The 23,243-nt window shown below is 40.4% G+C and overlaps 2 protein-coding genes across 6 annotated transcripts in view; one reads left to right on the top strand and one right to left on the bottom strand.

The window, feature by feature from the left end:
* aifm3 (AIF family member 3) overlaps positions 1-11,188 on the top strand; it is an 18,269-nt gene extending 7,081 nt beyond the window's left edge. The window contains exons 3-21 of one of the 5 annotated variants that reach the window (XR_015131829.1): positions 1,233-1,446; positions 2,606-2,715; positions 3,522-3,631; positions 3,732-3,776; positions 3,864-3,960; positions 4,098-4,210; positions 4,665-4,751; positions 4,900-4,991; positions 5,087-5,217; positions 5,591-5,706; positions 5,961-6,032; positions 6,357-6,420; positions 6,534-6,610; positions 6,686-6,803; positions 6,906-7,004; positions 7,214-7,289; positions 7,383-7,525; positions 9,453-9,473; positions 9,618-11,188. Coding sequence is in view for 3 of the 5 variants with exons in the window: in XM_086314222.1 (XP_086170348.1) it covers positions 1,233-1,446; positions 2,606-2,715; positions 3,522-3,631; positions 3,732-3,776; positions 3,864-3,960; positions 4,098-4,210; positions 4,665-4,751; positions 4,900-4,991; positions 5,087-5,217; positions 5,591-5,706; positions 5,961-6,032; positions 6,357-6,420; positions 6,534-6,610; positions 6,686-6,803; positions 6,906-7,004; positions 7,214-7,289; positions 7,421-7,525; positions 9,453-9,519 (1,793 nt within the window). In the remaining 2 variants the exon portion in view is untranslated. The other 4 variants (XM_086314223.1, XR_015131830.1, XM_086314224.1 and 1 more) reach the window with 4 other exon arrangements.
* Positions 10,938-23,243, bottom strand: LOC147317362 (uncharacterized). The gene is made up of 12 exons (XM_086314226.1): positions 23,087-23,243; positions 21,739-21,850; positions 20,112-20,205; positions 19,264-19,318; positions 16,581-16,721; positions 16,294-16,454; positions 16,113-16,211; positions 15,625-15,770; positions 15,331-15,502; positions 15,108-15,220; positions 14,040-14,127; positions 10,938-13,671 (listed from the first exon to the last, which is right to left on the bottom strand). Exons 1-12 carry the CDS (start codon positions 23,196-23,198, stop codon positions 13,618-13,620), a joined length of 1,347 nt encoding a protein of 448 aa, XP_086170352.1. The 5' UTR covers positions 23,199-23,243; the 3' UTR covers positions 10,938-13,617.

Here is a 23,243-nt window from a genome sequence, read left to right as displayed (position 1 = left end):
TAGAGGATCATTTATTCACATTTATATAGAAGTGAGTAAAAAGTGGGAGTAAATTTGCACCATTAGAAAGTCTATGATGGAGGGAGGCCTTTAAAGACAAACTGCTGTACCATCTTCATTTGCCTAAAAATGTGAAGAAATACAAAAAATAAATATAAAATCTGAACATTTTACATAATTATCTATGCCATGCTTGCTACTGAGTAAATGTAAGTCTGTGCTGGGCAACTTACAAGAATTAGATCAAATATATTTATGTATGTTATAACCCTGATAACTACTTAGTCTGATCAAATGAAGCATCAGTGTGACGACGTCTTATTTAGCCTCAGATATTACAGCTGCTTCTGGAGATTCTCTTCAGCCGTGGAAAGCTTTCTCTTTCTTTTCTCCTGCAAATGCACTCACTACTATGATTTTCCATTGATTTTAATTAAGACTTGCTCAGCGGGAGAAAATTCCAGCCAGATTACTGTGTAAGAACCGGATGATCAGCACATTTTTCCAGCCGAACAGATAAAGCCTGCTGCAGTGAAAAAGGAGTTACACAACCGCTTCTTAATGTTCGCAAATACAAAGCAAACAGCAGCGCATCAGAGAAAACGGAGTGGCTCCAAAATACATAGATTAATGTGCTCCGTGCTGCTGCAGTCTGTATTTTTTGCTGTCATCTTGGGAGAGCTGAAGCTGCACTTAAATCTCCACCGCTCCCATGAATATCGCATTATTTAACGAGCATCATTTAAAAAGCCTCTTCAACCTGGTTAAATCGTATTTTTGAGAATGAACTGATGATTTTTTTTTTTTATTTAAATGCAAATTGTCAAACTATCTCCCTATTTTGGGGATTTTTATACCACATCACCAAAGAAACAACTGAATAAGAGGTATGCACTAGAAGAGAGAGAAAAAAAGAAGACAGGGTTGCACATGCTTCCTGCTTTCATTTGTTTGAGCTTTGTGGATGTCGGAGTCAATTTGTCCTAAGGTTGTAGACATCTCTCTAGGCTGTAAGGAAAATTGCTGCTATAAATTCTAGAGAAGGATAGAAATGAAATAGCACAGAACAGGTTTATGGAATAATAAAGATAGTCCACTGGTGATCGTTAGCATCAATATCCCCTGAAATCATTTTCATTTTAAACCTTCACACCATAATTCTGCATCAACTGCATTTATTCAGCTGTGCGTTTTCGCACATTTTCTGATTGGGCCATGTCTCTGCTGTGCAGTTGAAGTAAAAGTGGAACTCTCTCTCCTGGATAAAGAAAAAGAGGTGGACGGGTTGTCGCCTAATGGCAAAGCGAGCCCCTTTGCTGAATGCAGACCTAACGGGGCCCTGGCTCACGGCTCTGACGATGACTCCACCCTGCTCCCTCTCTACCACAAACCCCGGGACTATGTGGAGGCCTCTGTGTGCCACGTTAAAGATCTGGAAAATGGACAGTAAGAACGTGATCACGCAGCTTTTTTTTATTCACTTACCTGTTGATGCACATTTTAAATATGTTAAAATACTGAAGGAAAGTAAAGCTTGGGAAGTATTGAATTAAGTAAGACTGTCTTAAATTGTGAGATCAGGATTGTGTTTCCTTTTCCGTTAAGATAAGGCGAAATTTCATTTCCCAGCGTTAATGGTAGTTAAGAACTAAATTGTGAGGACGTTTGGAGGTCACCCAGAATGAATGAATTCTTTGTTTTTAGTGTTTTTAGGTGACCTGCATAGATGTAGCACAAATACAGTGCCTCCTGTTTAAAGTGCAGAAATTGTTTGTTAGAAGCATCCATGACCAAACACATGCAGTTATAGCCATACACACTGGGATAGTGTTGTAGTTTTGTACATGAAACAATGAGTTTTAAATCAATTAATCAAAATTTGGCTGAAGTGCAGACTTTCTGCTTTAGCTCAAACTTTAACAGAAGTACTGAATTAACTGTTTAGGAATTAAAGACATCTATTATACATAGTGTCTGATGTTCAGAAGCTCAAAAATAGGTTGGACACTTGAGTGACAAGCAGTTTAATAACTAGGTGAGGCCAGTTCCCACGTAATTTAATGAAAAACTGAGCAGATGAAAGATCTGGACTTGATTCCCAGAACTTGATGATAGTGGTGATAGTTCACCAGGACTGACTATATGAAGTCCAAAGAGATGTCACTCTGCCTCTAAAAGATGATCTTTTTACACTCAATCATGTTACTGACCTGTTACCAGTTAACCTAGTTACCTACAAAATGTTCCTCCAGCTGTATCTATTAAGTACCGCTTACTTTTCCAGCCTTTTGTTTCCCCCATCACACCTTCTATATTTTACTGTGAATAAAATCTCATAAAATATCAATTTATGCGAATTGCACATTATTGTGCTTTATTTCTATGTTTACATTTTATACAGTGTCCCAATGTTTTTGGAATTGAGGTTGTAAAATCCTTTCAAAGTAAAGTTTACACATCAATCACATCATCAATCACATCATCAATCACATCATCAATCACATCTTAGCTGTTTGAGTTGGTGCACAGAGGCAAAATTACAGAAAGCGTGTCATTGTCCAGTTACTCTGGATCTGACTATCATTTTATTTTGTGTGCTTGACAGAATGCGAGAGGTTGATTTGGGAAGCGGCAGGGCTCTGTTGATTAAAGAACATGGGGAGTTCACAGCCATGGGCCACAAGTGTCCACACTATGGAGCACCTCTGGTTAAAGGTGAGATATATATTTTTAGTTATGGAGTGACGGGGCGAGTTCGATGTCTGCACATAGTGTTCCACAGTGGATGAGAAGGCTGTTTCCCTGCACCCTCAGAAGGGGGAATAGGTCCTGACCATCGTTTGTGCTGAATGACAATCAAGTGTACTGATCTTTTTTGAAGTTACTTGGCGTGGTGCTTAAAAGTGTTCTGCTGAAGGACTTTAATACTCATATTGGCAACAACAGTGTGACCAGGAGGGGTATGACTGGGAGGGGCAGCCTGACAGATCTGAACCTGAGTGGTGCTGTGTTACTAAACTTATGTGCTAACCACAGTTTGTCCATAACAAACACAATGTTTGAGCATGAGAATGTCAGTAAGTATAATGAACCCCAGGACACTCTATGATGATAGATTTCGTGATTGTTTGCTCAACCAGTCTATGTGTTTTTTCCTGTGGGCAATGCTTTGAGGGTAGGGAGTAACTAAGGGCCATTCAGTCCCCGTATAACCACAGCAAGAGCTTGGTCCACATTGCCAGTAGTAAACCTGTTACCAGTAAAAGCTGGACTCAAAGACCAGGACTGTTCTTTGTCAGTGATTCTGTTCATGACTTTTATGGATTTTCTAGGTGTAGACTAGTGATGGAGGGTTTCTGATTTAGTGGCCTCAGGATGAAATCTCTGGTCCTTGCAGATATTGTGATTCTTCTGTCCTCATCAGGCAGTGACAGTTGAGTGTGAAGTGGATGAGATGTCTGGATGTCGCTGCTTAGACTGCTAAACAAAATGTATGGATGGGCCATATGCTGTTATTTCAGGTGTGCTGTCCAAAGGACATGTGCGTTGTCCCTGGCATGGTGCATGTTTCAACATTGCAACAGGAGACATTGAGGACTTCCCTGGACTGGACAGCCTGCCCATCTTTCAGGTGACCTTCCACACTGGTGCTACCTCTTAACACATTTCCTGCCTAATCATCTTTTTAATGATCATCAAAAAGTGTACACATCACATAATTCTGTTTGCAGGTCAGAGTTGAAAAGGACAAGGTGATCATTCGGGCAAACAAGCAGGTAACACGAAGAAGAAGATGAAGAGTTCATGCAGGAAAGTCAGCTGACCACCTGATTGACCTAGGATCTTTCTTTAATGATTTTCAGGCTCTTCAGTCACAGAAAAGGTCAAAGCCCATGGCCCGATGTTCAGCAGTCATTAACTCCAACACAGGATTCAGCCATGTTCTCATTATTGGCTCAGGTTAGTGTGTGTGTGTGTGTGTGTGTATATCCTCTTTATTGTTTTATGTCTCACAGCTGACCCTAAATAACTCCATCTTTCTTTGAGTTTCTTCTTTGCAATGTTATGTGCATCTGTTTTGGTTAACTTACTGGCAGGTCCAGCCGGTTTGGTGTGTGCAGAAACACTGAGGGAAGAGGGCTTCACGGATCGCATTGTCATGTGCACTATGGACAAACATCCTCCATATGACAGGCCTAAACTGAGTAAGGTTTGTACACAGACCCTGAACACATACAATGAGATAGACCTCACTTAGCCACCAAAGTTACATAACAGACCGCAGAGGTGCTGCTGTGGTCAGCGCTGCTAAAACAATTCTTTGAGGAAAAGCTACACACTTCAGAACAACCAACAAAGCAAAGGAAAATGGCTTGTACATAAAAAATATATATAAATAATTCATAATTCCAAATATGACTAAGATTTTCAGTCATATCTGGTGTAAGAACACACTTTAAAGGCTGCCAAGTCAAAAAGAGACTGCCTATTACTTCTGTGACTAGAATGACTGCAGGATCTGTTGTGTTTTTACAACAGGCTGAATATGATTAATTGTGACTTTGCAGTTTCGAGCAATAGCGTGGGAATGAAAGGGTTAAATGACATTTCTAGACTTTGTTCCAACTGTTTGCTTTGCTCAGTGCTAACTTGCTACCCCTCAGTCCTTAGAGAGCACGGCAGAGCAGCTGAGACTGCGCTCCATGGACTTCTTGCAAGATCATGACATTGAACTTCTCAAAGAGAAAGAGGTGATTAATATTTAAATGTTTAATTAATCATTCATTAATGTTTAATGATATGTATATATCTGTTTTTTGTTAGGACTGTTTTTAAAAAAAGAAACTGAAGGAAAACTTCAATTTACACCTTCATTGTTTTTGTTTTGTGTTTTTTTAGGTGGTGGCAATAGATGTGAAAACACAATCTGTGATATTTGAAGATGGCCTGAGGATGGAGTACAGGAAACTCTTTATTGCTACAGGAAGCAAGTAAGCAAAAAATATTCTTTTCTCGTGATGCCAAAGAGCTGAGAATGTAAATGAGTAAACTGACACCCGATTGTGCTCCTGTTCCTGCTTGAAAGACCAAAACCAATGAACTACAAGGGCAAAGATGTCAGGAATGTGTTTCACCTCAGGACGCCCGAGGATGCTAACAGCATAGCGTGGCTAGCCAACAACAAGAATGCAGTGATTGTGGGAACGTCATTTGTGGGTGAGACAAAGACACATTTATAAACATATTGTTTTCATAACATTTAAATTCGCAAAAAAGTATCAGATATTCAAATTTTTATCTTTTATTTAACAGATAAAACTAATATATTGATACACTGTACAGTTTTTAAACATTATATTATATTCTTTCATTTATTGTTTTATTTATATATTAATTCATTCAGACATTATATATTTCTTTATATATTAACTACTATTCATTGCTCATGTTTTTTTCACAGTACAGCTTTGCATATAAAAAAATTGTCCACTCATTTCCAAAGGTGTTAACTCTTAATGTATTACTGTTTTGTGTCATCCTGCATTAACTAGTGTGTATGTTAAGTGCTGTTTATTCATTATGACGGCAGGTATGGAGGTGGCTGCAGCTCTGACTGACAAGGCCCACTCAGTCTCTGTCATCGGGATCGAGTCGGTCCCTTTTAAAAAAGCTCTCGGGGAGAAAGTAGGGAAAGCCATAATGAAGGTAGAGACGCCCTCCTGGGAAATCAAGCTTTTCAGAACATGAAGCACTTCCACAATTCTATCATCAGCATTCTCCCTGAGAGGAAACTATTAGTTAAAATGCAAATCATGTTTCGCAGGTCAATACTGCGCCACAAATGGGAGTGTAAATCTTCTCATTAGCGGCGATTGATCATGCAGACACATGAAAATTCAGCGGTGAACTTTTTCTCTCTCTGTTTTCGAGTATTCACTAGAACCGTTTTGTCTTCGCAGCTGTTTGAGGCAAACAGGGTGAAATTCTACATGCTGAACGAGGTGTCAGAGATGGTTGGCCATCATGGACAGGTATTCAGAAAGTGAGAGAAACAGCACAATGCTCGGACGCACTATTGTCTCTTGTTTGACAACGTGGCAAAACTCAGATAAGGAGATAGACATTGTGTCCACTGAACTTGGGATATTGAAGATTGCATCCATCTCTTGGGGGAAATGATCTAAATAACTTTGAGAGACGCCGTGACTTTACATGTATAATCCCATTTCTCAGTAAAAAAAACTAACTGAATAAAAATACCAGTTTTTATATTAACATTTATTTTGCGTGAGAGTTGTTAGCATATCAATAGATACACTAGCACATAACTGCAAGCTGTTTTTTCCCTGTTACAGTTGAAAGAGGTTGTACTGAAGAGTGGAAAAGTCCTGCGGGCAGATGTGTGTGTCATTGGAGCAGGTGATATGAAACATAATACAGAATATGTCCTTATTGTCTGTCATTAATTATCTAAAAATTACTTTGGTGACATTAAAAGTGTGTTTTTGCACTCTTGCTCTGCTCTCCTGCAGGAAGCGTTCCTGCAACAGGGTTCCTGAAACAGAGCGGCATCCACTTAGACTCCAAGGGCTTCATTACTGTAAACAAGGTGCTGTGCAGAGCCTGGAGCCTCACTTAAACTCTTTGACTCCCATTTCGTTAAATTCTTCCATCTTTCTTCCAGAATATGCAGACAAATGTTGATGGGGTCTTTGCTGGAGGAGATGTGGTGATGTTTCCTTTCCAACCACGCAACAACAAGAAGGTGAACATCCCTCACTGGCAAATGGCTCATGTCCATGGTGAGTTTGTTGTAGCATGTTCTTGACTGCATTCATACTCCATAACTAAGGCTTTTATAACTCAACTATGTCAATGTTTGCGGTTTCCACTGGCACTAACAGGAAAGGTAGCAGCTCTTAGCATGATGGGCAGAGCCACTGAGGTCAAAACTGTGCCTTACTTCTGGTCAGCCATGTTTGGGAAGACCATACGCTATGCAGGTAGGCGGGCCTTCCAACCATCTTTAGTGTTTGCTTTAGCCTGAAAATTTGTGTTAAGAGGAAGACTGACTGTGAAAAAAAGATCAGAGACTGAGAGGAAATGCGTGTGCCCTGAAATATTGGTACTACACTGCCATCTAGCTGAACAAAAATGAAGCCCGTGACCAAGAATTAGGCCTGAGTCGGATTATTTGTTTCTATTTGTGGAGGTTATGGTGACGGATTTGATGATGTCATTATACAAGGAGATCTGGATGAACTGCGCTTTGTAGCATTTTATACAAGGTAAGATTCCTAGAATTTTTCTGATATCTTAGTACGCTTGTGTGTTGTTGTTCTTTAACTATTGTGAACTAATATTTATCTTTTATTGTGAAGGTACCTTCTCATTGTTTCCTCCTCTGGTCCATCTATAGGAGTGAGGAGGTGGTTTCTGTCGCCAGCATGAACTATGATCCCATTGTATCCCGAGTGGCAGAGGTCCTAGGATCCGGAAAGACGATTAAGAAGCGAGATGTAGAGTAAGTGTCCTTCCGGACCAGAATCTGGTCGTGGTTACAATAATAGTTTTTGTGTCTAAGGTTTATGTTAAAGAAATACCTGACAAATGTTTTCAATCTGACAGAAACCACAGTGAGAGATGGAGTTTATAATCATACGAAGTTTTCTGTGAGCCAAATAAATTGTTTTATTTGAACACACTACAGAGCAATTATATATTTAGATATTTTACATGATTTATTGATATTTTAAAACTGTATTTTAAGAATTACACATTTTCCCCACTAACTATATACACTCTTTTGACAATTAGTTAAACCCTGCTGGCACCAGGTTGAATCTCTCGTTCCACCACATCCCAGTGGTACCCAGTTGGTAGTAAGGAGCTCAAAGTGTGCCAAGAAAATATCCCCCACAGCATTACAGCACCCCTACCAGCCTGGACCGTTGATACAAGGCAGGATGCATCCATGTGTCCATGTTCTTTATGCCAAATTCTGGCCCTGCCATTTTAATGTTACAGCAGAAATTGAGACTCATCAGACCAGGCAAAGTTCTTTCATTCTTCTATTGCTCAATTTTGGTGAATATTGTGTCTCAGGTGAGCATGAATTGTAGTCTCAATTTCCTGTTTGTAGCTGACAGGAGTGGCACCGTATGTGGTCTTCTGCTACTGTAGGCCATCTGCTCCAAGGTTTAATGTGTTGTGCATTCATTCATGCTCTACTGCATACCTTGGTTGAAATAAGGGGTTATTTGAGTCACTGTTCCCTCTCTGTCAACTCGAAGCAGTCTGGTCATTTTCCTCTGTCCTCTGGATGTTTTTTGTGTAAACTCTAGAGATGGTTGTTTGGGAAAATCCCAGCAGATCAGCAGTTTCTGAAATACACCAGCCCATCTGGTACCAACAACCATGCCACGTTTAAAGTCACTCAAATTCACCTTAATTCCTCGTTCAGATGCAGAGTTTGAACTTAAACAGGTTATCTTGTCTCCATGCCTAAATGCGTTATGTTGTTGAGATGTGATTGGCTGTTTAGGCATTTGTGTAACAAGCAGTTGAACAGGTGTACCTAACAAAATATTCATTGACTGTATAGCAAATACACTGAGTACATTTGCATTTTAAGAAAGAACCAGCATAGTTATGAAGTATTTAAATAGTTTAAGCAGTTGTAATTTCCATGTTTCACTTTAACCACCAATAATATTATTGATATATAATATTATACTACTATTATGCCTTTAACTGTATATAAATTCTAAAAAGAATTAATTGCTTGTGATGCTCTCTATTATGAGTAAACATTAACAGTAATATAATATTAAGTAAAACTAGAACAAGACCAAACAACTAGAATTTGTTTAAAAGGGCTGCTAGAAAAACCCAACTTCTCTCAATAAAGAACAGGGCAGCACATTAAAGTGGGGATGTTTGTTTATAAAGCATAGCAGCATGTTTGGTGAAAACCAAACAATGCACATAAGCACAAACACATCATAACAACTATTTGCACAGTTTTGGAGGGGTGATGAAAAAATCAGATAGTCACACAGACAATGATTACTTCAAGTTACTGCTGCTAAAGGTGGTTCAACAAACTACTGAATCATGGGGTGTGCTTGGAGTTTCACAGGATTTCAGAAAGTCCTGTGAAAACTTTTTTTTTCATGACTGTGCAGCTATAGGATTAAAAACTGTGATGGTAACACAAAGCTTTAATCACAATTAATACTATGAAATTACACACACTGGTTAAGGAGCCTCTGTGAGAGGGTTTACAAATCAGTTTCTTGACTATTATCAGGAACTGCTGGATCTGTTAAATGCAGCAGAACCGTACCGTAATGATGTTGCTGGAATCCTGTGTCCACTTTTTCCTTGTTTTTGTGACCATACTGTTGTTGTGTCTTCTGTTTCTAATAATGCTTGCAAAAAACCTGAAGGATGTTAACACGACTTGGCAAGTATGGAAAAATATCTGCTTTTTCTCCTTTCTGCTTCACGCATTAACAGCCACTCACAAGGAGCTGTAATTTATCAACTAACGTGTGATTTTGTTGGCATGTTTTTGTTTGTATGTAATGGGATTTTATGTGTGTGTGTTTTAGGACTGGAGACATTTCTTGGTTGATTGACAAAGGCTCTCAATGACTTCCCATCTGAAGTTCCCAGTCCCTTTGGACACCTCCATATGGACACTCATGGTGCTGAGATACTGAGCAGCTATCACAGTCTATTCACAACACACACAAACCTGCTGATATGACTGTCTGTTTGGGACATGCTTACCTGAGGACATCACTTTTTCTCCTAAGAGATACTTTAAAATAACAAAAGGAGCCACGCACGACCTGAAAACACTGAGCGACTGTGTCGGCAGGTCTTTTATTATCGATGTTGTCTTGTTTCACAATGAAGCAATACCGGTATCAGCCTCTGTGCTGCTGCAAGATGTATCTACCTGTACACTTTGTTTATAAGAAGCCAGGGAAGGGCAATGAGTTTTTTTGTACAGATAATATTGTAAATAGTTATAATCCTGAATGCACTGTAACAAAATAAGAGCATACATTTTCCAGTGAATGACAGACGTGGTCGTATGCTTGCATACAGGCCGTAGATCTGCATGGTATAACTTGCTATAACAGGAGTTAAATTAAGCCCCAAATAGTAAAAAAATTTTTTTAATGTAGACACATGAGCAAAGCTTAAATCTGCAATAAAAACAAACTGTGTTACCACTTCAGCACAAGCCTGAATGCAGCTTTTAACCTACTTACCAACTCTCACTCGCAGCGTTAATTTGTGATTTATTATAATGGTTAGACTCACAGCTTACCTCTCTGTTATGGTTGCCTTGCTAGTAGAGTGCACAAATGGAATTCTTATTCTTTGATCACATACTAGTGCTTGCATTGTAGATTCGTGTATTTTCTAACAAGTAGGTATAACCCCTCGGAAATGAATAGTGAGCAATAGTAGCTTAAGGTTAATTTGCATAGCCGTCACCCCTGTAGAGACGTTGTTTGTTACTAACTCAGGGAACTGAGGATTGTGGCCTGGGTTTGCCGGTCCCTCTGCAAGCAGAAAAATTGAATTTGTTGCTTAAATATTTCCTCACAGTTACTGCAGTTTCAGTGGTTCAGAGCTTGCAATGCGCTTCATGATAGAAAGCAGATATTTGATTGCATCCTGGAGTGCCGCAGATCCCGAAACACTTGAGCTCTGACACACACGTCAACAAAGCGATTAAAAAGGCATTGTTCTCCCTGCAGAGATGTCTGGAATGGCATTTTTATAACTAAACTTTGAAATAAAAGTCTTCCAACAATAACTGCTTTATGTTACATTTTATTTTTCATGTTATTCTACTTGTTATTTGCATGTCTGTTCTTGACTGTATTAACTGGAAAAAAAAAAAAGTGTAACAGGTTTAAAAAAAATGTTTAATGATTTCCAAAGAGGTGACAGAGCGTAGTTTTTGCATGTTTTTCTTGACAGATTTCATTCTTTGATTCATGGTTATTAAAAATATAGATGAAATCACTTGAGTCTAGATTTCATGCAGTAGCACAAACATTTCACAGAATTTATAAATGAAGTTTCACAACTATATATATAAAAAATCTGAATTGTGAGCCATCTAACATTAAAAAACAAACAAACTGGGAGTGTCCACAACTATATTGCAAATAGCCTGGAGGCTTGGATAAAAGTAAGGATGCACCGATCCAACTTCTCTATTCTGATAAAAATTCTGAAATGTCAACTCAGTGCTTTTGCCACCAACTCTTTCAGTGCATCATGTATTATGAAGCAAGATTTCATCTTAGCCAGGTAACTTCAAGTTTAGGCCTGGGTTTTGTGGATTACAAAGGCAGTTCACATCTTTCTGGGATATATAACCATAGAAACTTATGCCAGACAGCTAATCTGCTCTGGAGCAGAAAATAGTATCACCATTCCTGGAAGAGTAAGTTTTTCTGTCATTAGCATCAATAAGGAATATAGATATAGACTCCTTCATATAGGATGCTAAAACAGGGCACATATTTGTGCATGTGGACCTCATTTGCAGCTAAGTTAGATCTATATTTGACCTGTTTTTCATATTTTTTCTGCAGCTGAAAGGGTAAGGCAACAATTGCCTTACACGCATCTCATCCACAATTTACTGTGGCTGTTTATTCGCGATAGAGCTGTAATGCTAGTATGTCTGTTGACTTACACAGTCAGCATTTATACCAACTTTCCTTTCTGGCTTTCAATCGGCCAGGCTTTATTAATGTAGTAGTGCTTTTCCAGTCTTACTGACCAAAATTCTTCACAAAGTGCCTTTTAATAATATAATCTTTCTATTACGTACACACACTCTGCTTTCAGCCAGTGTTGTGTGTGTTTGACTGCTTCATATTGTTCTAATATTATAGTTTTACCTCCCATTGTAAAATCAGCCTATAAAACAGACAGATCTGCTGTTACAGATTGATCAGATGCAGTTCATGTAAACACATTCGTAGCCATGTAGAAAAATTGTGAGTTAACTTATCGAGCTGATAACCATCTTCATGTGACCGATTAACCTGCTCACTAATGTTAGAGGTTTATTTATATCAGTCACTGCAATTAAAAAAAAGAAAACCTCAAAAGCAGCTCTAATGGTAATGTAGAGCATTGGATCAGTGCATCTCTAAGAAAAAGCACCTCACATGTTGACATCTGTCAACACTGATAAATACATCTACAAACAGTGTGGTGAAGGCAATATATGGTGTCACTAGTTACATCTATCAATAACGGACCGGCAGGATTCAGTGCTTATTAACACAAGTAAGAGGTACCTGACAGCGCACTGTACTATGGTGTCCCTGAGGTGCAAAACACAACAAAAACTACAACAAGAACTAAATGAAACTTCAAACAAACAAACAAAAAACATTACAAAAAATAAAATAAAACTCACCTTTCTCAGAAGCGTTGGGGCAACATTTTTTATTGTGACTGGACAAAATCAAGTTCGCCGGCTACAGTCGGGAGAGATTTCCAGCTTCTATGCTACTCTTATATAAAAACCTTACTTGAAAGCCCTGAGGCCCACTTAAAAGAAATATGGTCAAAGAGATGAGGTTGTGTTATGCTGAGAGCTACAATCCCCACCATGGGACCATTCGCAGCTAAAGCAGATCCTCAGCAAGGATTTCTAGGTGGCATTTTTATAGCCTCTATTTGATAGAAGAGTAGAGAGCGGACAGGAACGTAAGGCGGGAACAAAAGGCCAATCCAGCCTTTTGACTGGATCATATAAATCATTACAATGGTGACACAAGGCCAAAATATACAATATCCTCTGTTGGTTTGAACAATGGGAATATTGTGTTTCTACAGGGGGTAGGGCAAACATGCTCGTATAATGATAGAGTCAACCTGTTCCCAGGAACTTGAATTTTATCCGGTCACAAACAAGAAATGTTGTCACCAACTTTCCCGTCAAATGTTTCTTTTTGCTGCTGTGTGTGGCACCTCTAGGCCACCGTACTGTGCTGTACTGAAAGTCTGTGGAACATCTAACAATGATTACACGACAACGATTTATATATAAAAATAAGTGATTGGCTCTTTGGAAGCAAGAGAAGGATTCAACGCAATAAACATGTTTTTATCAGATGTCCAACTATAATGCCCAGGCTTTAATCACAGCATTGGTTATTGTAGCTATTGCTTAAAACACATTCTGGTAACACTGTGCTCAGGACAGTGTAGTGCGATATAAAGACCGATCACATGACAACAATGAGAACTAACTTTATAGAGGACACTGTGAAAATGTGTTTGCTGGTAAAGGCAGCCCCAAGTTCAAAATTTGTAATTTGTAAACATTTCATATTTTCCTCGCAATAATTACCCATAGACTATAAAAAAAAAAAAATCCAGTCACAGTCTGACTTTCATTAAACGACTACAATCATAGCTTCTCCAATAATTAGTAATAAAGGCACTTTTAAAATCAGCTGCTGAGATGATAATTGCTGGCAGTGATCTCGGCTGATTTAGAGCTTACACCTGCGAGCTTACAGGTACTGGTGCAAAGTGTCTTCAGCTTACCCAGGGTCAGAGGTCATATTCTGCTGCACACTGCTGGAGGTACCATTCATATAATTTACTCTGTGGAAAAAAAGTTACCTGTGTGAGATTCACAATCCTGATGTTTGATAAATTGACAACACGCATGAACTGATTTTCTTTTCTTTTTGGGCCGAGCGAGGGAAGTTAAACTAGCTGAAAACACAACACTGACATAAAGTTTACTACCTTATGAAGCATTCTAGTTTTTAGTTAGCAGTCAGCTCACTTAAAAAAAACCCGATCAACACTAAAAAGCTCCATAAAATGAAGGGAAGTTGGCAGTAATTTCCTTTATACCAATAACAAATCAATAAAATACTTAATTACTGTGGCCTTTAGATTTGCACAATCCAAATGAAAAAACAACTTAGTTAAGAGAGCATAAGGACACAAAATGTACATCTAACCTTCTTAGTCTTGACGATATCTTGGATGTAATCATTGTACTCTGTCATCGTCCTCTTCTCCTTCTTCGTCAGAGTCTTATTCCTCCGGCTGAGAATGAAGAACATGACAGCATTAAAATACTCGTGTTTGTAATTGCATGTACAGTCTACACCTGTTCAACTGCTCATTACACAAAACTAACCAGCCAATTAAATGGCAGGAACTTAATGCATTTAGACATGTAGACAAGGTCAAGTTGATATTAAAATGAAAAAGTTCAAACCAAGCATCAGAAGGGGGAAGAAATGTGATTTATATGTTTGAGCGTATCATACAGGCCGGTTCTCAGGCCTAGTTCTTTAAAGCGTTAAAGGAGTCTTTTTAATGTCTTGATACGACATAAGGCCCTTGCGATCTTATAATGATCTTATTCAACCATCAAGAGCATTCAAAAGGACAGAAAAATAGAAAAACCGTTTGCAGAAAACTACAAAGAAATTGAAAATTTGAATGAACCAGTCCCTGTTTAGTTTACTCCTTGATCGGGTGACATTGAACGGACACATGAACTGTGGTTGGTGCCAGTCAGGCTGGTCTGAATATTTCAAACTGCTAATCTACTGGGATTTTCCCACAAAACTATATCTAAGGTTTACAGAGAATGGTCAGAAAAGGAGGAAATATCCAGTGGGTGAATATGCCTCGTTGATGTCATAAATCAGACGAGAATGACCAGAAAGGAAGGTAACAGTGACTCAAATGACCAGTCATTACACCCAAGGTGAGCAAAAGAGCATCTCTAAATGCTCTCTAACCCATCTGCTTTTAACATTACAGGAGCAGAAGACCACACCAGGTACCATTCTTGTTGGCTAAGAACCAAAAACTGACGCTGCAATTCAGGGTGTGAAAATGATCACTACTGATCAGATCACTATCTGTTTGGGATGTGGCGGAACGGGAGATTTGCATCATTAACGTGCAGCTGACGAATCTGCAGCAACTGTGTGATGCTGTCATGTCAATATGAACAAAATCGATCTGTTTAATTAATCTCTACGAGTTAAATTGCATTTTGCCACACTTACCCTGCAAAATACTTTGCCAGGAAAAGCAGGAGGTAGCAAAAAGCCCCAAAAATGATGACAAAGACTACTTGCCCATCTTCAGGTATCCAGTCCCATAAATACATCACTATTCCCTTTCAGACACACAGTAATAGACAGTCAGAGAGCTCAGGACACTATGTTAAGTCACTAATGAAGTAATTAATGAAATATTATGAAACTGATATTCATTCAGAGCACTTACTGTGAAGATAGTGATGGTTCGAGTTGCACCTTCACCCAACAGCTCCTCCAGCTGCTCTTTGGATAAGGTGCTCACAATAAAACTGAGGATGAAGAGTAAAGGCAGGAAAACACCCAAAGCACCGCACAGGAATGAATGAAGACGGATGCTTTTGTTGCAAGCCACATCAGCCCTGTGTACACAACCATAACAATAATGTGCTATCATACATTTTCCACAACTGATAGCATCTGGTGATGCTTATCTGCTCAGTGTACACATAATATGTTTTATCAAGGCTGCAAGAGGTCATACCTGTCCTGCTCTAGTCTGCTGCTGATAGTGGAACAAATAAGGTCAGAATCTTTCTCCAGCTGATTCAGTGTCTTCTGAACAGCCTGGTTAATGGTCTTCTCGATGGTCTGACAAACGCCATCGATCTGGTTCACACACCTGCTCGGCTACATGAGACAAACAGCTCGTAAACACGTCAGATTTGGACTGAACATGAAAAACACTCTGCACATCTCAATAAAGGATGGTCTGGAAAGTTCCATGACAAATCCTGAGGGCATTCTGACTGACAGCCTTGTGGACTTGGCAGAAAGTGAAGCTGCACTCGCTCAGCAGAAATGAAGCGGAGGTCTTGAGGGATGCACAAATCTACCACGCACGCTTCGTGGTTGTAGATCATAAGATGGTGCAGCGATAACTGCACTGCCGTGGTTTATAATATTTGCACAACCAGAAGTAATTTTTATACAAACACAGCAGTTTAAAGTAACCAACACAGATCATTTTACCTTCTGTGGGTTCGGGATGTATATTGTTGGCATCTCAAAGCCACATTTGTTAAGACCTGGACGGCGGCACAGTTCTTGGACTATCTGCATCATCACTCTCTGATGAGAAAAAAAAAAGTTCATCTCACAGGTTCAACTTTCTTTGAAACAAAAATAAATTATACAAATCAGGTAAACTGACCTGTCTGTCTGTCTCCTTCCCAGCTTCATCTGCCTTGCTGAGGTAGAACAACAGCTTGTCTGCGCATTTTTGGCTCAGCTTCTCCACAATGTTGAGCGTGCGTTTGCAAAGCGCTTGGCCCATCGGGTCAAAGAACACAAATATCAGGTCTGCCTGTTCTCCTGCTCAGAGAAAAAAAGCATTTATTACATTCCTGCAGCTGTACATCAGCTGTACAGTAGACACAAAGGAGAAGAAGAAGAAGACAGATCACCACTGAAGAGACAAGTTTAAGCTAAAGGACACACCCAACCAAGTGATGGCACTATTCACATCAAAAGGGTAGATCATGTCCCCGTCCACCAAACCCGGAGTGTCCACGAAAGTCACCAGGCTGAATTTCTTCTGCTTGGAGGTGGAGATCTCAGCAGATAGGTAGTCAGTAACACCTGGAAAACAGAGATGGCGTGCATGTGCAAAAAGATAAAGACACAGTAACTAAGGTAACGAGTTCAGTCCATGCAGGAAAATGTCGCCTCTAATGGCTATAATATTGTGTGCTACAGGAAGCCGCAGTGCGGTCAATACTTGGAAGCCTGAGGGAGATCAGCAACAAGATCTCAAGGCAACTTTTATGCTAAGAGCTTTGCATTTTGGGGACGGCAGCTATAATTTAACTCCAAAACGATCGTATTCTTCACAGACACAGCTGTGCACGTGTGAAAAGATACGTTCACGTCCTGTGACGATGATACAGCAGCCGCACCCTCGCACATGAAACTTTATTTCTGTTTTTCTAATCATGAAAATATTAACGAGGCCTCTGTTTCCTCACTGCCCTCTGTGGAGAGCTTTGTTGTCATGGTTACACACAACAGCTCTTCAACTGGCAGCTTTAGTGTGGGGCGTGGGACATAAAGCTAGCCAGTGAAGAACGACTGTGAGGCAACGCACTGAGAGGTTACGATAATCCACCACAACCACCACACATAAGAACACCCCCCCTCCCCTTAAATAGAACAGGATCACTATTGAGATGCATCCCTACTAGTGACAAAGTAACCCCTCCCACGCCGACCCACACTCACACACACACACACACCAGGGAGGCCTGGGATGACACTGAGGCCGTTTCATGCAAAGAGACAGGTGTCAACAGCCAGCACAAATCGCATCCTTGTGCTGCAGTGAGCAGAGCCACTGCTCCTCTGGCACATTAGCATTCCCTCATGTTTCTCCCACATCAGCATGGCCACAATATCAATAGATCTGCCTCTTATCACACGCCTAAGAAAAGTCTCTGAGTACCGAGATATCCCTGCTGTGCAAAAGAAACATTAAAAATATGTATGTTTGTGTTTAGGTGTGTGCGGATTTCATAAAGTAGCTTTAATTTAGAGCGCTGCAAGACCGCACTTCAGCTATTCCATATAATCCTAAATAAACAGGCACAAACGGGGACAGATACATCGATCCGTGCGGGAAAGGAAAAAAGTTCTGCCAGCTGAAAATGAGAGTTATACTTGCCAATGTGCGCTAAGTTCCTGAACTGACTGTAACTGAGAGGACCGTGCAGGAGATCATGTGCACAAGGAAAAGGGCAAAGGCTGCAATAACGCTGCATCGACCAAGACCAAAAAAGAAATTGTTGAGCTGAACAAGTGAAAGCAGACATGGTGCAAATACTTCTACAGGAATCTGAGAAGCCAAAGACCTTGATTAACCAGCGGATATGATTATTTTTTAATGTGCAGCAAAAGCAGTCAGTTCCCACAAAGCATACAGGCTAAACCCATGACAACAGGTTGATAAGACAGACACATAAAGATCTAAGTATGAAGCCAAATTAAGAAGCACATCCCAAAGGAGACCAAAGTGTGCAGCCAGCAGCTGCTCCCACATGTATGGATATATGGAGCTTTTCTGATGAGTCATCCTCGGCTGCTGTGACAGGTAAACAAATGTCTCATACAGCTGGTTTCCACAGGCGGCGGCGACGATGACGATAAAGTTGAAATGAATTGAAAAGAAAAATCCTGCTTGTATTCCAGCAGCAGATTGTTGCGAGGCTCGGGCCTGCGGAGCGAAGCTGTTGCTGCTGGAGTCTGGGCTGCGCCGTCTCTAATAGCTGTGACATTTCTCAGCAGCTCCTTCTGACTAAACTGCACTGCTGCCGATGGGGCGTGTGACTCATACGCCATACAGTGTTCGCTCTGGTCCGCACCCAGTGAACCCCCACTCTCTACACACTGCCTGTCAACACTCAAACACACTCCCCCACCCTCCGCTGCACACCCCCACTCAGCCAGCAGGCAACACCCAGACTCTGTAGACGATCACCACGTTCACAGCGGCCGTCCGGTGGCGTATCCAGAGCGCTGCTGACGCACAGATCTGAGCAAAACTGTCTTAAAACAATATCAGAGCGCCGCACGTGTGTGAGAAGAAGAAAACAGGAGTCTGGACCGATTTATCATCAAGTTTATGACTCACTATTGAGTCATCAAGGTGAAGGACCTAAACCCAACCTTAAATCACAGAAGCCTGTGATAAGGATTAATAACAGCCCACGAGTAACCGAGCATTAAACAGGCAGACATTCTTGTGATGTTACAGATCACAACGCGTCTTTAAAACCGACTTTGATCAGCAGCATCCAGAGGTAAATATTCATTAGCCACCAGCAGAGCCTTATCTTAAACCTCAAAGGTACAGCTACCTTTTTGCAGTTTGTGATTACATTCATCTCCTGCAGTTTTAACTCTCAATTCCAATAATTTGCGAATTGTAGAGACTGATTGGTGATGATCATCAATGAGCATAGAAATATCACGATCAAAGGCATAGAGATGCAAAGCCCCAAGTTTTTACTGTTTACCCGCACGTGGAATATATATCAAATCTAATGTTTCACAGAAGGAACTATCTGCACATTCACTGAGAGAGCATGAAAATGTAGTATAGTAAAGAGTTGAAGAAGTAAAGTCTTACCTTTGAACTCCAGGAGCGGTCGAAAGTGAGGATAGAGATGCAGCGTTGCATTCCCCTGCGAAAGAGTTAACAGGACAGTGTTAGAAACAACCCGATGAGACAAACCTGCATTTTTTTCCCCTGCAGTCTTTTCCCGCCCCTCTACAACAGAGTCCTCTCTCATCTTGGTGCTTTACACGAGCTGGTGTGCTGCGGCTCAGTGTGCACGCCTTAGCTCTTCCTGCACATTGGAGATAATCCTTCTACTCTGCAGTCCTACACTCCAAATGTATTATTCATACTCCTACCCTTCACCACATCAGGATATGAACAGAGAGGCAGAGGGAAGGGATATCAGAGACGACCGAGAGGCAGGTGTCTCCCAAGCCTGTTCTCATGCTGCAAAGATGTTTCTGTGTGTGTGTGTGTGTGTGTGTGTGTGTGTGTGTGTGTGTGTGTGTGTGTGTGTGTGTGTGTGTGTGTGTGTGTGTGTGTGTGTGTGTGTGTGTGTGTGCATACACAACAAAGCCCCTCAGTGGAGCAGCATATAGAATGAGAAATCACCACTGGCTGAGGGAGTGCCTTACATAAATGCCAACATCAAACACCCTGCTTCATCAGCCTTTATGACTGACTGCAGCTTCAGTTCATGTTACTGAAGTCAAACAATCGCAACATCTCCTTGAGTACAAAACTAAAAGGTGATAGCTGAATATAAAAACAAGCTTCTTAACAAATACTGAGAACAAAATTAAAGGATTGCACTGAAGTAAAAGAGTTAACTGTCACAATTTTCCTTTTTAAGCTCTGGCTGGGAAATCTTTTCGTGGCACAGCTGCACATGCCGGCCGTGTCCACGCTGATCTTACCGTCAGAGATTCTCTTTTGCGTCCACTTGTGATGAAGGTAAACCCCTGCGTTTCGATGGCCACCCCAGTTTTCTGAATGTGCTCTTCAACATACCTAGAAAGATAATAACGCCATCAAAAGTGAGAAAGAGCTAAAGCAACAACGCCTCAATTCTTGCGGAAAGCTACATGTGAAAAAACGCTGCAAAATGATTCTGTTTACAATCAAAGGGAAAATAAACAAATCCTAACATTTTAAGAAGCTCAAACAATGCACTGTTTGAATTTTTGCTTGGTAAATTTGATTTATCCACAAGAAACTAAATTCATTCTTTCATGTTTTAATGTTTAGAATAATTTACCTACCTACCCACCAACCCATCCATCTGTAATAATATAGCTTGTGGCTTGTTTAAAAGGATGTAGTTGTGTGATCAGTGGGATATTACAGAATTTGGACATCAAGAGACTAGAGAACAAATGTCAGGTAGAAAAACACTCCTCGAACCAGTTTGCAATCTCTAAGCAGTAATAATCAAAGTGATGACCTTAAGAGCATCTTCAACATTAGCGAAGATGAGTATATAAGAATCTTGAAAGATTTAACAAATTAACAAATATTGCAATAGAAAAAAAATGTCACCTTAACCAATTTGTCAGCAGAAAGCCCCCTCTCTCTAAAATATGTCAGATCAGTTAGAATCAGGGGCGGCGCGGTGGTGCAGTGGTTAGCTCTGCCATTTCACAACATAAAAAGTCCCGAGTTTGAATCTATTGGCCAGCTGTGGCTTGGGTGGGTTCTCTTTGCGTACTGGGGCTTCCACCCACAGACCACAGACAAGCATGTTGGGTTACTGATTATTCTAAACTGTCTGTAAAGGAAACAAGGAAGACCACAGAAGATGTACATGGTTGTGGGGAAGGCTGGAGTGACAGAGGGGGATGCTAGGGATAGGGTCGGGAAGGGAGATAATCTGCTTTGGCAACCCCTGAAGGGTCAGGAGGAGGAGAAGGAAGAAAAGGAGGAGAAGAGGAAAATAAGAAGCTTAAGAAGAAGAAGGGAGAAGAGGAAGTTTTTCCCAGATTGTGAAAGGTCCCCAGTTCAAGGACAGGAGGAGACACAAATCCCAGGAAGGCTTGTTTCAGAAAAGACCCTCCTTCTTATGTCTGCACACATTGTTTATATTTGATTCAGTACATATGGTATTTATTAATGGTGATTTGATGCTCTTTCTTTTAGCACGGACAGTATTACAGTGTCATTGTATGCCTCGATCTGCATTTCAAATATGCAGATCCACCCAATGTGGTGACGCGAATAAGGGAGTAGCCTAAAGGTCACTAATCTTACAGCATACATATTTCCTACCCAGCATTTATTCAAAAGAGGACAAAACTTTGATGGTGACAAAAGATTTAACTGACATACAAAATAACAAATTACACCTGTTTTTTCCCCCATTTTCTTTTGTAAATCCACACTTCCTGGGGCAAAACTGGGCTGCATTCAAACCACAAAGCGCTTTCAAAAAGTCATGTGTGAACAGGATGTTCTCGACACCAGTCTCTCTTTGAAACATAGAGCAGAGCATGTGATGGTCAGGCAGCGTTATTAGATCACAACAACAATAAGAAGTATCAGTAATACCAGTTAATGAAGGAGCTCTTTCCTGCAGAGTGGTTACCCATTATCATCACGATGATCTTCTTTCTGGGAGGCAGAAGACGGATTCCCAGGCTGCTGGCAATTTTTACCAAGCCTGAAAAACACACACAACACAATCATGACATGCAATGACTATAGTGGTACCTTTGTACTGTGATGCTCTAGACTGGTTTTAAAATAAAATAATGTAGTTGTGAGTAAATAGTAAGCCTGCACAGATGCATAGTTAATCGTACATGGTTAAAGAGTAGGTAGAGGAAAATTTTACAAAGTGGCAGATGAAATGACTACCACTTGTCCTCCCTCACAACTCTTCTCAGTAGTGACAATTATCACAGTAAAAGCAAAATAAACTGATGCCTGTTGCCTGGCATGAGCTCCAAGACAGTTATGCTTAAAGTAAAATTCTACTATGTTAAACCTCTGAAGTCTAAGTTACCTGAACCCTAACCCTATGCGGTCACAATGTGTATGTTTGTTTTATAAATCAGACTCCCAAGAATGAACATAAATTCTAAGGTTTTTTCCTCTTTGGAGCAAAAATTTCTTTTAGAAATGTAATTCCAATATATCTACTTGATTTTGACATACAATACAAAGGTCTAGAGGCATCTCTCATTTGTTATCTCTCAAGTTATTCTTAAGGAAGGGGAAGAGAGGGCAAAGATTGACATATAACAAATTATACAAGCCTGTGTTTTTATTTAGCTATTACACTATAATAAGTTGTTGTTTTTTTTAAAGGACACATGGTGATCAAGGTAACTAAAATGAGTTACAGGATTATTCGTGACACCACACCTTTCCAAATGTTTACCTTCTAGAAAACAAGTTGATATTCTCTCTGCTTTTCTCTGCTTGCACCCCAGAAGGGTATAATAATCTCCCATTAATAAAAAGCACACTACAGGAGGCTTTCTTATTAAATTGTTGATTTTTTTAACTGTAATATCTTACAGTATAAGGCCGTCACTATGCGACTGCGGCACTTTAATTATGTTCCTCTTTCTGGGATCAATGAAGTCTCTATATATCTATGTGTATGTGATTTTGCATCAATGCATACAGTCAGATGGGGCACTGCCCAGCGAGGCTGCAGAGGAGCCTCTGAGATGTTCAACGTCACGTGTTTGACACACACTAGCAGCTGCTGCAGACTGACACACACACTAAACAAGCAGCATTACACCTTTAAGTCCACATAAACTTCAGTCGGGGGCTTCAGCAGTGGCACGGCTCGGTTACCATAATACCACAGCCAGGGCGGGCTGGTTTCTACTTTGCGGTCCTAACTTTGCTTTAGCCTTAATCCAGATTATCGACTGTTTACCGTTTTCGCTGTCCACATACAGATTGTGGCACTCCTTCAGTATCCTCTCACTCGGTGTGGTGATCGCAGACTCCAGGGGGTTTGCCACAGACCTGGGCTTTCTACCCGACATGGTTAACGACGCCAGGGGAACCCGCTTCTCTGCCCTTTCCTACAC

Source organism: Aulonocara sp. 'chitande type north' Nkhata Bay, linkage group LG12 (genome assembly GCF_057382095.1).
Source record: "Aulonocara sp. 'chitande type north' Nkhata Bay isolate Kocher_YH1m ecotype deep benthic linkage group LG12, A_spYH_male_GT1.1, whole genome shotgun sequence".
NCBI lineage: Eukaryota > Metazoa > Chordata > Actinopteri > Cichliformes > Cichlidae > Aulonocara > Aulonocara sp. 'chitande type north' Nkhata Bay.
The sequence above is the reverse complement of the archived record's forward strand: the minus strand, read 5'-3'. Positions and strand labels throughout refer to the sequence as shown.

Excerpts from the sequence above, each read along its gene's own strand:
- LOC147317362 (XM_086314226.1), bottom strand. The coding sequence starts at position 23,198 with ATGTCGGGTAGAAAGCCCAGGTCTGTGGCAAACCCCCTGGAGTCTGCG. Across the intron at positions 20,206-21,738 it reads AAGAGCTCCTTCATTAACTG|GTATGTTGAAGAGCACATTC; the intron begins GTATTACTGATA and ends TTATCTTTCTAG. Across the intron at positions 16,722-19,263 it reads ACCGCTCCTGGAGTTCAAAG|GTGTTACTGACTACCTATCT; the intron begins GTAAGACTTTAC and ends TCTGTTTTCCAG.